The sequence below is a fragment of the Panulirus ornatus genome, chromosome 43 (assembly GCF_036320965.1).
Source record: "Panulirus ornatus isolate Po-2019 chromosome 43, ASM3632096v1, whole genome shotgun sequence".
Lineage (NCBI taxonomy): Eukaryota > Metazoa > Arthropoda > Malacostraca > Decapoda > Palinuridae > Panulirus > Panulirus ornatus.
Window position 1 is genome coordinate 7,735,827 of NC_092266.1, and position 13,029 is coordinate 7,748,855.

At 50.2% G+C, this 13,029-nt stretch overlaps 1 protein-coding gene across 1 annotated transcript in view; it reads left to right on the plus strand.

Moving 5' to 3' along the window:
* The first annotated feature begins 1,850 nt into the window (after window positions 1-1,850).
* Window positions 1,851-13,029, plus strand: part of fng (Fringe glycosyltransferase) — a 123,753-nt gene continuing 112,574 nt past the window's right edge. Inside the window, exon 1 of the mRNA XM_071686889.1 lies at window positions 1,851-2,458. Within this exon, the coding sequence (XP_071542990.1) occupies window positions 1,985-2,458 (474 nt within the window). The 5' untranslated portion in view covers window positions 1,851-1,984. The remainder of the gene's footprint in view (window positions 2,459-13,029) is intronic.

Genomic DNA, 13,029 nt, shown 5'->3' on the forward strand with positions numbered 1-13,029 from the left:
GTGTCGTGGTGAGGAGGGGATGCATGAGGAGGAGCGGGTGTCGTGGTGATGCATGAGGAGGAGCGGGTGTCGTGGTGAGGGTGATGTATGAGGAGGAGCGGGTGTCGTGGTGAGTGTGATGTATGAGGAGGAGCGTGTGTCGTGGTGATGTATGAGGAGGAGCGGGTGTCGTGGTGAGGGTGATGTATGAGGAGGAGCGGGTGTCATGGTGAGTGTGATGTATGAGGAGGAGCGTGTGTCGTGGTGATGTATGAGGAGGAGCGTGTGTCGTACTGAGGGTGATGTATGAGGAGGAGCGTGTGTCGTGGTGATGTATGAGGAGGAGCGGGTGTCGTGGTGAGGAGGGTGATGCATGAGGAGGAGCGTGTGTCGTGGTGAGGAGGGTGATGTATGAGGAGGAGCGTTTGTCATGGTGAGGAGGGGGATGCATGAGGAGAAGCGTGTGTCGTGGTGATGTATGAGGAGGAGCGTGTGTCGTGGTGAGGGTGATGTATGAGGAGGAGCGGATGTCGTGGTGAGGGTGATGTATGAGGAGGAGCGTGTGTCGTGGTGGGGGTGATGTATGAGGAGGAGCGGATGTCGTGGTGAGGGTGATGTATGAGGAGGAGCGGGTGTCGTGGTGAGGAGGGGGATGCATGAGGAGGAGCGGGTGTCGTGGTGAGGAGGGTGATGTATGAGGAGGAGCGTGTCGTGGTGAGGGTGATGTATGAGGAAGAGCGTGTGTCGTGGTGAGGAGGGTGATGCATGAGGAGGAGCGGGTGTCGTGGTGAGGGTGATGATGTATGAGGAGGAGCGGGTGTCGTGGTGAGGAGGGGATGTATGAGGAGGAGCGGATGTCGTTGTGATGTATGAGGAGGAGCGGGTGTCGTGGTGAGGAGGGTGATGTATGAGGAGGAGCGTGTGTCATGGTGAGGAGGGGGATGCATGAGGAGGAGCGGATATCGTGATGAGGAGGGGGATGCAATGAGTGAGGAAGGTGAGGATGCTGCTGCATGAGTGAGGAAGGTGAGGTTGCTGCTAGGATGAACCCCCCGCGATGTATCATATACCACCTCCTCCTGGGTCACATACCCGAGCTTTTAGCCTCCCTCTCGCTACGCAATACGTCTCTCTCTCTCTCTCTCTCTCTCTCTCTCTCTCTCTCTCTCTCTCTCTCTCTCTCTCTCTCTCTCTCTCTCTCTCTCTCTCACGCAACCAGCCCTTAATAAACCGGTTAGATCAACCCTTCTGTATATGTGTGTGTGTATGTGTGTGTGTGTGTGTGTGTGTTCGCTGATGGTGAAGACACTGTAATGTCGCAGCGGGTGTCGGGTCTGGTCGGGTCGGGTCTGGTCGGGTCGGGTCGGGTCGGGTCGGGTTGGAACATATGCACATGCATGACCAGTGAGTGTGTGTGTGGGGGGAGGGAGGGAGAGAGAGACTCCATTAACTCATTATGAGGAACATTATCATTAATGCAGTGAGGGGAGGAGTACTGTGGTGTGGACCTCCTCCACTCTCATGTTCTACGTCCACCAACATTACGACACCAGCGCTGTAAACCTCGCATGTAAACCATCATCTTTACGCCCATCTTAACTACATTAAACTTCATTGTCTTTGATGATTATTGGACATTAATGTTCTAATAGTTGACTCAAGTCATCTTTATATATATATGTTTGCAAAGCAAACATTGGAGGATGTCGCGCGCGGGGGGGAGCGAGAGAGAAAGGGGGGATACAATTCGTCAAAAACATTCGCTGGTAACTCTCGCTTCAACCCCCCCTCCTCGCCCTTCCCTCCCACCTCCCTCCCTCCCTCCACTCCCTCCCCGAAGCCCCCCGGGCACACGAGCCTGGTCGTCCACAGTGGATGTTAGTTTCACTCGAGACGCGGACGAGTTCGCCTGTACGTCTCGTGGTTCGTGTGTGATGGTGTGTGAACTGGTGCGTCCGCTTCCAAACTTCGGCCCCGAGTGTGTGCTTCCAGCGACCCCGATGTGATGCGGGCCCAAGACAGGACAATGAGGGTCAAGATCCGTAGTTTAGTGCAGCAAGTGGCTCTGGCGTGCGCGGCACTCACGGTCTGTGTGTTGGTCTTCCAGAATTTAGCACATAGTGTGCGTGAGGCGGGAGAGGGCGAGAGGGCTTCGCCCACCTTCCCTGTGATACATGGATGGCCTGAGCGCGCCCCTCGGTCCCTGAACCGAGATTATGAACTACCTGCTGGAGTGGACAATGGTGTTGCTGCTGGCGAAGACGACGGGAGCCACGACGAAGGAGCGGGCATGGAAGAAGAGGAGGAAGAGGAAGAGGAGAGGAGGAGAGGTCTGCTTAACACGCTGGTGGCTACGGCCACCACCAAGCCAGCCACGACGCTGGACGACATCTTCATCAGCGTCAAGACGACCAAGGGTTTCCACAAGACGCGACTAGACCTCATCCTCAAGACGTGGTTCACCTTAGCTCGTCAACAGGTGGGTGGCTGGAGTGTGTGTGTGTGTGTGTGTGTGTGTGTGTGTGGCTCAGAGCTACCTGGCCTCAGGGAGGGAGACAGACCCAAACGTGCTAACCCAATAGACAGACCTCACCTGTCCACCATGGTGGAGAACATACCCACCTCCGCCACCAGGGCACTGAGGGAAGAACATAGCTATTCCTTGTCCTCCTCCTTGGAGTAGGACCTTGATCATGTGTACACTGAGTTATCTGATAGTGACTGATAACAGAAAGGCTCTGCAGGGCCGTGTGTGTAGACCTGACTCCTCCTTTGTCTCCTTATCATCCACTTTACTTCCTCACAAAGCAATCGAAGTGGAGGGAGCAGCTGTCAGCCCCCATCAGGCTATCTCAGTGTTCCACTATAGCTGAATTTTGGAGGAGGATTTCTCCTGTTCATGTTGGAGGTTTCATATATCTTCTGTAACTGTATTTTGGAGGATGGTTTACCTGTTCATGTTGGAGTTTCATCTACGTCGCTTCGTAAACTGGTGGTGTTCGTTCTGATGTCCAGCGTCTACATTACGACCCCATCGGTGTATGTGGGACGAAACGGGTCATTTGAGGTCGCCCCGTGGGTAAGGTCAGGTCAGGTCAGGTCAGGTCAGGTCCACCAAGGTTTCAGAACCTATCAGTAATGGTTTCTTACGTCCACGTGGGGTTCGAACTGGTTTCCAATCTGGCTAGGAGATGTGTTTGATAATATTCTGTTCATCTACAATACTACTTCAGTTGGCTTCACTGTAGCAGTGAATTAGTGTGTCTTCTGCTTCACTGTAGCAGTGAGTTAGTGTCTCTTCTGCTTCACTGTAGCAGTGAATTAGTCTGTCTTCTGCTTCACTGCATTGGTGAGTTCTGCATCACTGCAAAGACATTGGCCAACCAAATACACTTACACGAATGTCACTTGGTTAAACCATTTGAAGAAAAAAATAATTAAAATGTGTATAATTTTATTTATAATAACTTGAAGTGGAATGTTTATGTTAATACGCAAATAATTAAAATGTGTATAGTTTTATTTATAATAACTTGAGGTGGAATGTTAATGTTAATACGTAAATAATTAAAATGTGTATAGTTTTATTTATAATAACTTGAGGTGGAATGTTAATGTTAATACGTAAATAATTAAAATGTGTATAGTTTTATTTATAATAACTTGAGGTGGAATGTTAATGTTAATACGTAAATAAATGGTCGTAATAGTCTTAGTGATAATCATTATAATGTATTTTATATCAAGTTAAATGTGGATTCTTATCGCTTGATGTCACAATGAGGAATTTATATGCAATGAGGAATTTATATGCAAAGAGGAATTTATATGTATTTAGTTTAATGTATGGTCACAAGGATAATGTTTACAAACCTAATGATGGTGGAAGAACAAAGGAAAGAAACCAACTGTATTGTCTGACAACACCGGTGTCTGCCACCGACCGCTGTGTACCTGGCTACTGACAACACCGGTGTCTGCCACCGACCACGGTGTACCTGGTTACTGACAACACCAGTGTCTGCCACCGACCACGGTGTACCTGGCTACTGACAACAGTGGTGTCTGCCACCGACCGCTGTGTACCTGGCTACTGACAACAGTGTTGCCTGCCACTGACCACGGTGTACCTGGCTACTGACAACACCAGTGTCTGCCACCGACCACGGTGTACCTGGCTACTGACAACACCGGTGTCTGCCACCGACCACGGTGTACCTGGTTACTGACAACACCGGTGTCTGCCACCGACCACGGTGTACCTGGCTACTGACAACAGTGGTGTCTGCCACCGACCACGGTGTACCTGGCTACTGACAACAGTGGTGTCTGCCACCGACCACGGTGTACCTGGCTACTGACAACAGTGGTGTCTGCCACCGACCACGGTGTACCTGGCTACTGACAACAGTGGTGTCTGCCACCGACCACAGTGTACCTGGCTACTGACAACAGTGTTGCCTGCCACCGACCACGGTGTACCTGGCTACTGACAACAGTGGTGTCTGCCACCGACCACGGTGTACCTGGCTACTGACAACAGTGGTGTCTGCCACCGACCACGGTGTACCTGGCTACTGACAACAGTGGTGTCTGCCACCGACCACGGTGTACCTGGCTACTGACAACAGTGGTGTCTGCCACCGACCACGGTGTACCTGGCTACTGACAACAGTGGTGTCTGCCACCGACCACGGTGTACCTGGCTACTGACAACAGTGGTGTCTGCCACCGACCACGGTGTACCTGGCTACTGACAACACCGGTGTCTGCCACTGACCACGGTGTACCTGGCTACTGACAACACCGGTGTCTGCCACTGACCACAGGTGTACCTCGTTACTGACAACACCGGTGTCTGCCACCGACCACGGTGTACCTGGCTACTGACAACACCGGTGTCTGCCACCGACCACGGTGTACCTGGTTACTGACAACAGTGGTGTCTGCCACTGACCACAGTGTACCTGGCTACTGACAACAGTGGTGTCATCATGATGGCCACTTCCTAACCTCAAGGTTTATCTGGGTCGCACTGTAACATTATCCTCCACTTCTCCTGTATTCTGTAACTCATCTGTAACGAAGTAACTCCTGTATCGTGTGACTGTTGGCACGTCTCCTGTATTCTGTAACTCATCTGTAACGAAGTAACTCCTGTATCGTGTGACTGTTGGCACGGGTCCTGTATTCTGTAACTCATCTGTAACGAAGTAACTCCTGAATCTGGTGACTGTTGGCACGTCTCCTGTATTCTGTACCTCATCTGTAACGAAGTAACTCCTGTATCGTGTGACTGTTGGCACGGGTCCTGTATTCTGTAACTCATCTGTAACGGAGTAACTCCTGTATCGTGTGACTGTTGGCACGTCTCCTGTATTCTGTAACTCATCTGTAACTCAGTAACTCCTGTATCGTGTGACTTGGCGTGGAGACTTTCATGTGTTGTGGTTGTGTGAAGACGAAGTTCCCATGTTGTGATGTATGGCGAACTCTTGTGCCTCACTTGGCCCAGACGTGGGTTCCTTGGCCACTTGACCTGACCCAGCGTGACCTGACCCAGCGTGACCTGACCAGCGTGACCTGACCCAGCGTCAGGTGGCAGGTGGACAAGTGTTGGGGGGGAGGGGGGTGTGCTGTTCACAACTCATACAGATAAGGTTAATTATCTTGGTTGTAGGATGGTAACATGACACCAGTCTGCATCATGGTCAAGACTGTGATCATATATATATATATATATATATATATATATATATATATATATATATATATATATATATATATATATATATATATATATATATATACAGAGGTATAAGTTTGTTGAGTATTCCTGGTAAATTATATGGGAGGGTATTGATTGAGAGGGTGAAGGCATGTACAGAGCATCAGATTGGGGAAGAGCAGTGTGGTTTCAGAAGTGGTAGAGGATGTGTGGATCAGGTGTTTGCTTTGAAGAATGTATGTGAGAAATACTTAGAAAAGCAAATGGATTTGTATGTAGCATTTATGGATCTGGAGAAGGCATATGATAGAGTTGATAGAGATGCTCTGTGGAAGGTATTAAGAATATATGGTGTGGGAGGAAAGTTGTTAGAAGCAGTGAAAAGTTTTTATCGAGGATGTAAGGCATGTGTACGTGTAGGAAGAGAGGAAAGTGATTGGTTCTCAGTGAATGTAGGTTTGCGGCAGGGGTGTGTGATGTCTCCATGGTTGTTTAATTTGTTTATGGATGGGGTTGTTAGGGAGGTAAATGCAAGAGTCCTGGAAAGAGGGGCAAGTATGAAGTCTGTTGGGGATGAGAGAGCTTGGGAAGTGAGTCAGTTGTTGTTCGCTGATGATACAGCGCTGGTGGCTGATTCATGTGAGAAACTGCAGAAGCTGGTGACTGAGTTTGGTAAAGTGTGTGGAAGAAGAAAGTTAAGAGTAAATGTGAATAAGAGCAAGGTTATTAGGTACAGTAGGGTTGAGGGTCAAGTCAATTGGGAGGTGAGTTTGAATGGTGAAAAACTGGAGGAAGTGAAGTGTTTTAGATATCTGGGAGTGGATCTGGCAGCGGATGGAACCATGGAAGCGGAAGTGGATCATAGGGTGGGGGAGGGGGCGAAAATTTTGGGAGCCTTGAAAAATGTGTGGAAGTCGAGAACATTATCTCGGAAAGCAAAAAATGGGTATGTTTGAAGGAATAGTGGTTCCAACAATGTTGTATGGTTGCGAGGCGTGGGCTATGGATAGAGTTGTGCGCAGGAGGATGGATGTGCTGGAAATGAGATGTTTGAGGACAATGTGTGGTGTGAGGTGGTTTGATCGAGTAAGTAACGTAAGGGTAAGAGAGATGTGTGGAAATAAAAAGAGCGTGGTTGAGAGAGCAGAAGAGGGTGTTTTGAAATGGTTTGGGCACATGGAGAGAATGAGTGAGGAAAGATTGACCAAGAGGATATATGTGTCGGAGGTGGAGGGAACGAGGAGAAGAGGGAGACCAAATTGGAGGTGGAAAGATGGAGTGAAAAAGATTTTGTGTGATCGGGGCCTGAACATGCAGGAGGGTGAAAGGAGGGCAAGGAATAGAGTGAATTGGAGCGATGTGGTATACAGGGGTTGACGTGCTGTCAGTGGATTGAATCAAGGCATGTGAAGCGTCTGGGGTAAACCATGGAAAGCTGTGTAGGTATGTATATTTGCGTGTGTGGACGTGTGTATGTACATGTGTATGGGGGGGGGTTGGGCCATTTCTTTCGTCTGTTTCCTTGCGCTACCTCGCAAACGCGGGAGACAGCGACAAAGTATGAAAAAAAAAAAAAAAAAAAAAAAAAAATATATGTATATATATATATATATATATATATATATATATATATATATATATATATATATATATATCGGTCTTGGACAATCACATGTTTACCAAATGGCGTCCTAGCTTCGTCTCTTCGATGTATATCAACTGACTGTTATATTTCTCTCCTGTGTCTCCCCTGATGATGTGATTATTACACGAAAGTGCACTTGGGAACTTATCGTGTGTAAATATCTCTATATACCTTTATTTGTCTCAAGAAAATAGTATTTTATATCTGTTTGTACTGAAGTAGCTTCTCAATACTTATTACATTTTTAATATTGTACCTTATATCATAAAACTGTTTGTAGAAGCAAACGGTAAAGCAAAGATCCAAGCCAACAGCAACTAGAAGCATTCGCTTGGACGAAGCCACCAGTAAACACAGGCATTAGCGGTGAGGTCAGCTGCTGACGCACCACCACCGGACGAACGAACACCACAGCAACGACGAATGTCTGGCCAATGAAAAAGCCAGCGTCCAATTCCCGTTTTTTATCTTATAAGGAGTGACACATATATATCGTAACGTCTCTTGCCTTATCCAGTTGTGCATCTCGACTTACAGCTGCTGGATTTGTGTTGGAATGTTGGGGAAGACGTGGTGATGATCTGCTTTGTTCTTGTTCTTCTGGCGTCTGGAGAACATATAGAACTAGAACATCCATGAACAAGGATGTTCAGTCGTTGTTATGATGATGTCAACTTTAACATTATGATCCACATTTATGGTTTTTGTTGTGAAAAAAGTTTCGTGTCTGTGTCATTGTTCACGAGAAGTGTGGAAAGTGTATGTTGATGGGAAGGGATGGGATGGGAAGGGAGAGGAATGGGTGGGTTGGGGAGGGTGGGTTCGAGACGGCGTGGGAAAGGGACGAGAGAGTGTCTCAGAAATGGTTGAGAGAAGAGGCAGTACGAGAATCTACATAACTCACGCCACCAGCGCCCATCATGATGGTGGTGATGGGGGGGTCAAGGCGTCCGTGGAGGGGGGTCGTCCGTGCCAGGAAGGGGAGGGGATGGGGGGGACGAGGCTGTACGTGGTGAGGGAGAAGGGGGGACGAGGCTGTACGTGGTGAGGGAGAAGGGGGGACGAGGCTGTACGTGGTGAGGGAGAAGGGGGGACGAGGCTGTACGTGGTGAGGGAGAAGGGGGGACGAGGCTGTACGTGGTGAGGGAGAAGGGGGGACGAGGCTGTACGTGGTGAGGGAGAAGGGGGGACGAGGCTGTACGTGGTGAGGGAGAAGGGGGGACGAGGCTGTACGTGGTGAGGGAGAAGGGGGGACGAGGCTGTACGTGGTGAGGGAGAAGGGGGGACGAAGCTGTACGTAGTGAGGGGCTAGAAGGGTGTGTGTGGGGGGGGAGGGTGAGAGGAATAGTCCTGTCCGTTGACCCATCCGGGGAAGGGGCCCAGGACGCCACGGACGAACACGTACAGTGGTCCAGGACGCCACGGACGAACACGTACAGTGGTCCAGGACGCCACGGACGAACACGTACAGTGGTCCAGGACGCCACGGACGAACACGTACAGTGGTCCAGGTTCGCCACGGACGAACACGTACAGTGGTTCAGGTTCGCCACGGACGAACACGTACAGTGGTCCAGGACGCCACAGACGAACACGTACAGTGGCCCAGGTTCGCCACGGACGAACACGTGCAGTGGCCCAGGACGCTACGGACGAACACGTACAGTGGCCCAGGTTCGCCACGGACGAACACGTACAGTGGTCCAGGACGCCACGGACGAACACGTACAGTGGTCCAGGACGCCACGGACGAACACGCACAGTGGTCCAGGTTCGCCACGGACGAACATGTACAGTGGTCCAGGTTCGCCACGGACGAACACGTACAGTGGTCCAGGTTCGCCACGGACGAACACGTACAGTGGTCTAGGACGCCACGGACGAACACGTAGAGTGGCCCAGGTTCGCCACGGACGAACACGTACAGTGGTCCAGGACACCACGGACGAACACGTACAGTGGTCCAGGACGCCACGGACGAACACGTACAGTGGTCCAGGACGCCACGGACAAGGACAGAGGACAAGACGCAGCAGGACGCAACACAGCCAACCAGACAGTCATCCACGGACGTCCCTCACGCCCAAGCATGACTTCTGACCAGATGAGCGAGGTGGCAACACTGCTGCTGGACAGACAGACAGACAGACAGACAGACGGACAGATAGACAGACGGACAGATAGATAGATAGATAGATTGATAGATAGATAGATAGACAGACAGACAGACAGACAGACGGACAGATAGATAGATAGATAGATAGATAGACAGACAGACAGACAGACAGACGGACAGATAGACAGACAGACCCAGAGAGAGAGAGAGAGAGAGAGAGAGAGAGAGAGAGAGAGAGAGAGAGAGAGAGAGAGAGAGAGAATGATGATTCGTAACAAAGAAGACACACTTAACATTGCATTGGTGATCGATAATGCTAAAATGTCACATCCTGCAACACACACACACACACACACACACACACATACACACACACACACACACACACACACACACACACACACACACACACACACACACACATACACACACACACACACACACACATACACACACACACACACATACACACACACACACACACACACACACACACACACACACACACATACACACACACACACACACACACACACACATACACACACACACACACACATACATACACACACACACACACACACACACACATACACACACACATACACACACACATAGTGGTCACAGAGCCCCGCGGCGTAACACGACCTCCCGTAACGGTCATGTTACGTGTGTGTGTGTGTGTGTGTGACGCAGCGGGTTCCCCACGCTCCCAAATCAAAGTTAATTCAGAAGTTGAAATGTCATATGACAGAGAGGGAGAAAAACCTGGACACATATGTAAGGACAACCCCAGAGGTGACTACGGGGGTGTGGTTGTATGTAGGGGGCACCCCAGACATAACTACACTATGGTTGTATGTAGGGGGCACCCCAGACATAACTACAGAGGTGTGGTTGTATGTAGGGGCACCCAAGACATAACTACAGAGGTGTGGTTGTATGTAGGGGGCACCCCAGACATAACTACAGAGGTGTGGTTGTATGTAGGGGCACCCCAGACATAACTACAGAGGTGTGGTTGTATGTAGGGGGCACCCCAGACATAACTACAGAGGTGTGGTTGTAAGTAGGAGGCACCCCAGACATAACTACAGAGGTGTGGTTGTATGTAGGGGGCACCCCAGACATAACTACAGAGGTGTGGTTGTATGTAGGGGGCACCCCAGACATAACTATACTGTGGTTGTATGTAGGGGCGCCCAGACATAACTACAGAGGTGTGGTTGTATGTAGGGGCACCCCAGACATAACTACAGAGGTGTGGTTGTATGTAGGTGCACCCCAGACATAACTACAAAGGTGTGGTTGTATGTAGGGGGCACCCCAGACATAACTACAGAGGTGTGGTTGTATGTAGGGGCACCCCAGACATAACTACAGAGGTGTGGTTGTATGTAGGGGCACCCCAGACATAACTACAGAGGTGTGGTTGTATGTAGGGGCACCCCCAGACATAACTACAGAGGTGTGGTTGTATGTAGGGGCACCCCAGACATAACTATACTGTGGTTGTATGTAGGGGCGCCCAGACATAACTACAGAGGTGTGGTTGTAAGTATGGGCACCCCAGACATTACTACAGAGGTGTGGTATGACGGGGCACCACAGACATAACTGCAGAGGTGTGGTTGTATGTAGGGGCACCCCAGACATAGCTACGGGGATGTGGCTGTATGTAGGGGCACCCCAGACATAACTACAGAGATGTGGTTGTATGTAGGGGCACCCAAGACAACTACAGAGGTGTGGTTGTATGTAGGGGCACCCCAGACATAACTACAGAGGTGTGGTTGTATGTAGGTGCACCCCAGACATAACTACAGAGGTGTGGTTGTATGTAGGGGCACTCCAGGCATAACTGCAGAGGTGTGGTTGTATGTAGGGTCACCCCAGACATAACTACAGAGGTGTGGTTGTATGTAGGGTCACCCCAGACATAACTACAAAGGTGTGGTTGTATGTAGGGGCACCCCAGACATAACTGCAGAGGTGTGGTTGTATGTAGGGGCACCCCAGACATAACTACAGAGGTGTGGTGTATGTAGGGGCACCCCAGGACATAACTACAGAGGTGTTGGTTGTATGTAGGGGGCACCCCGAACATAAACAGTGTGAGGTATGTTTGTAGGGGGCAGAAAGGTTGTGAGGTTGTATGTAGGGGCAGCCCAGACTATAACAACAGAGGTGTGGTTGTATGTAGGGGGCACCCCAGACATAACTAAGAGGTGTGGTTGTATGTAGGGGCACCCCAGACATAACTACAGAGGTGTGGTTGTATGTAGGTGCACCCCAGACATAACTACAGAGGTGTGGTTGTATGTAGGGGGCACCCCAGACATAACTACAGAGGTGTGGTTGTATGTAGGGGCACCCCAGACATAACTACAGAGGTGTGGTTGTATGTAGGGGCACCCCAGACATAACTACAGAGGTGTGGTTGTATGTAGGGGCACCCCAGACATAACTACAGAGGTGTGGTTGTATGTTAGGGTGATGGGGGGCAACCCCAGACATAACTACAGAGGTTGTGGTTGTATGTAGGGGCACCCCAGACATAACTACAGAGGTGTGGTTGTATGTAGGGGGCACACCCAACATTACTACAGATGGTGTGGTTTGTATGGAGGGGCACCCCAGACATAACTGCAGAGGTGTGGTTGTATGTAGGGGCACCCCAGACATAGCTACGGGGATGTGGCTGTATGTAGGGGCACCCCAGACATAACTACAGAGGTGTGGTTGTATGTAGGGGCACCCCAGACATAACTACAGAGGTGTGGTTGTATGTAGGGGCACCCCAGACATAACTACAGAGGTGTGGTTGTATGTAGGGGCACCCCAGACATTACTACAGAGGTGGTTGTATGTAGGGGCACCCCAGACATAACTCAGAGGTTTGGTTGTATGTAGGGGCACCCCAGACATAACTACAGAGGTGTGGTTGTATGTAGGGGCACCCCAGACATAACTACAGAGGTGTGGTTGTATGTAGGGGCACCCCAGACATAACTACAGAGGTGTGGTTGTATGTAGGGGCACCCCAGACATAACTACAGAGGTGTGGTTGTATGTAGGGGCACCCCAGACATAACTACAGAGGTGTGGTTGTATGTAGGGGCACCCCAGATGTAGGTAGAGAGGTATGGTTGTATGTAGGGGGCACCCCAGATGTAGGTAGAGAGGTGTGGTTGTATGTAGGGGCACCCCAGATGTAGGTAGAGAGGTGTGGTTGTATGTAGGGGCACCCCAGATGTAGGTAGAGAGGTATGGTTGTATGTAGGGGCACCCCAGATGTAGGTAGAGAGGTGTGGTTGTATGTAGGGGCAGCCCAGAAGTAGGTAGAGAGGTATGGTTGTATGTAGGGGGCAGCCCAGATGTAGGTAGAGAGGTGTGGTTGTATGTAGGAGCAGCCCAGAAGTAGGTTGAGAGGTATGGTTGTATGTAGGGGCAGTCCAGATGTAGGTAGAGAGGTGTGGTTGTATGTAGGGGCACCCCAGATGTAGGTAGAGAGGTATGGTTGTATGTAGGGGCACCCCAGATGTAGGTAGAGAGGTGTGG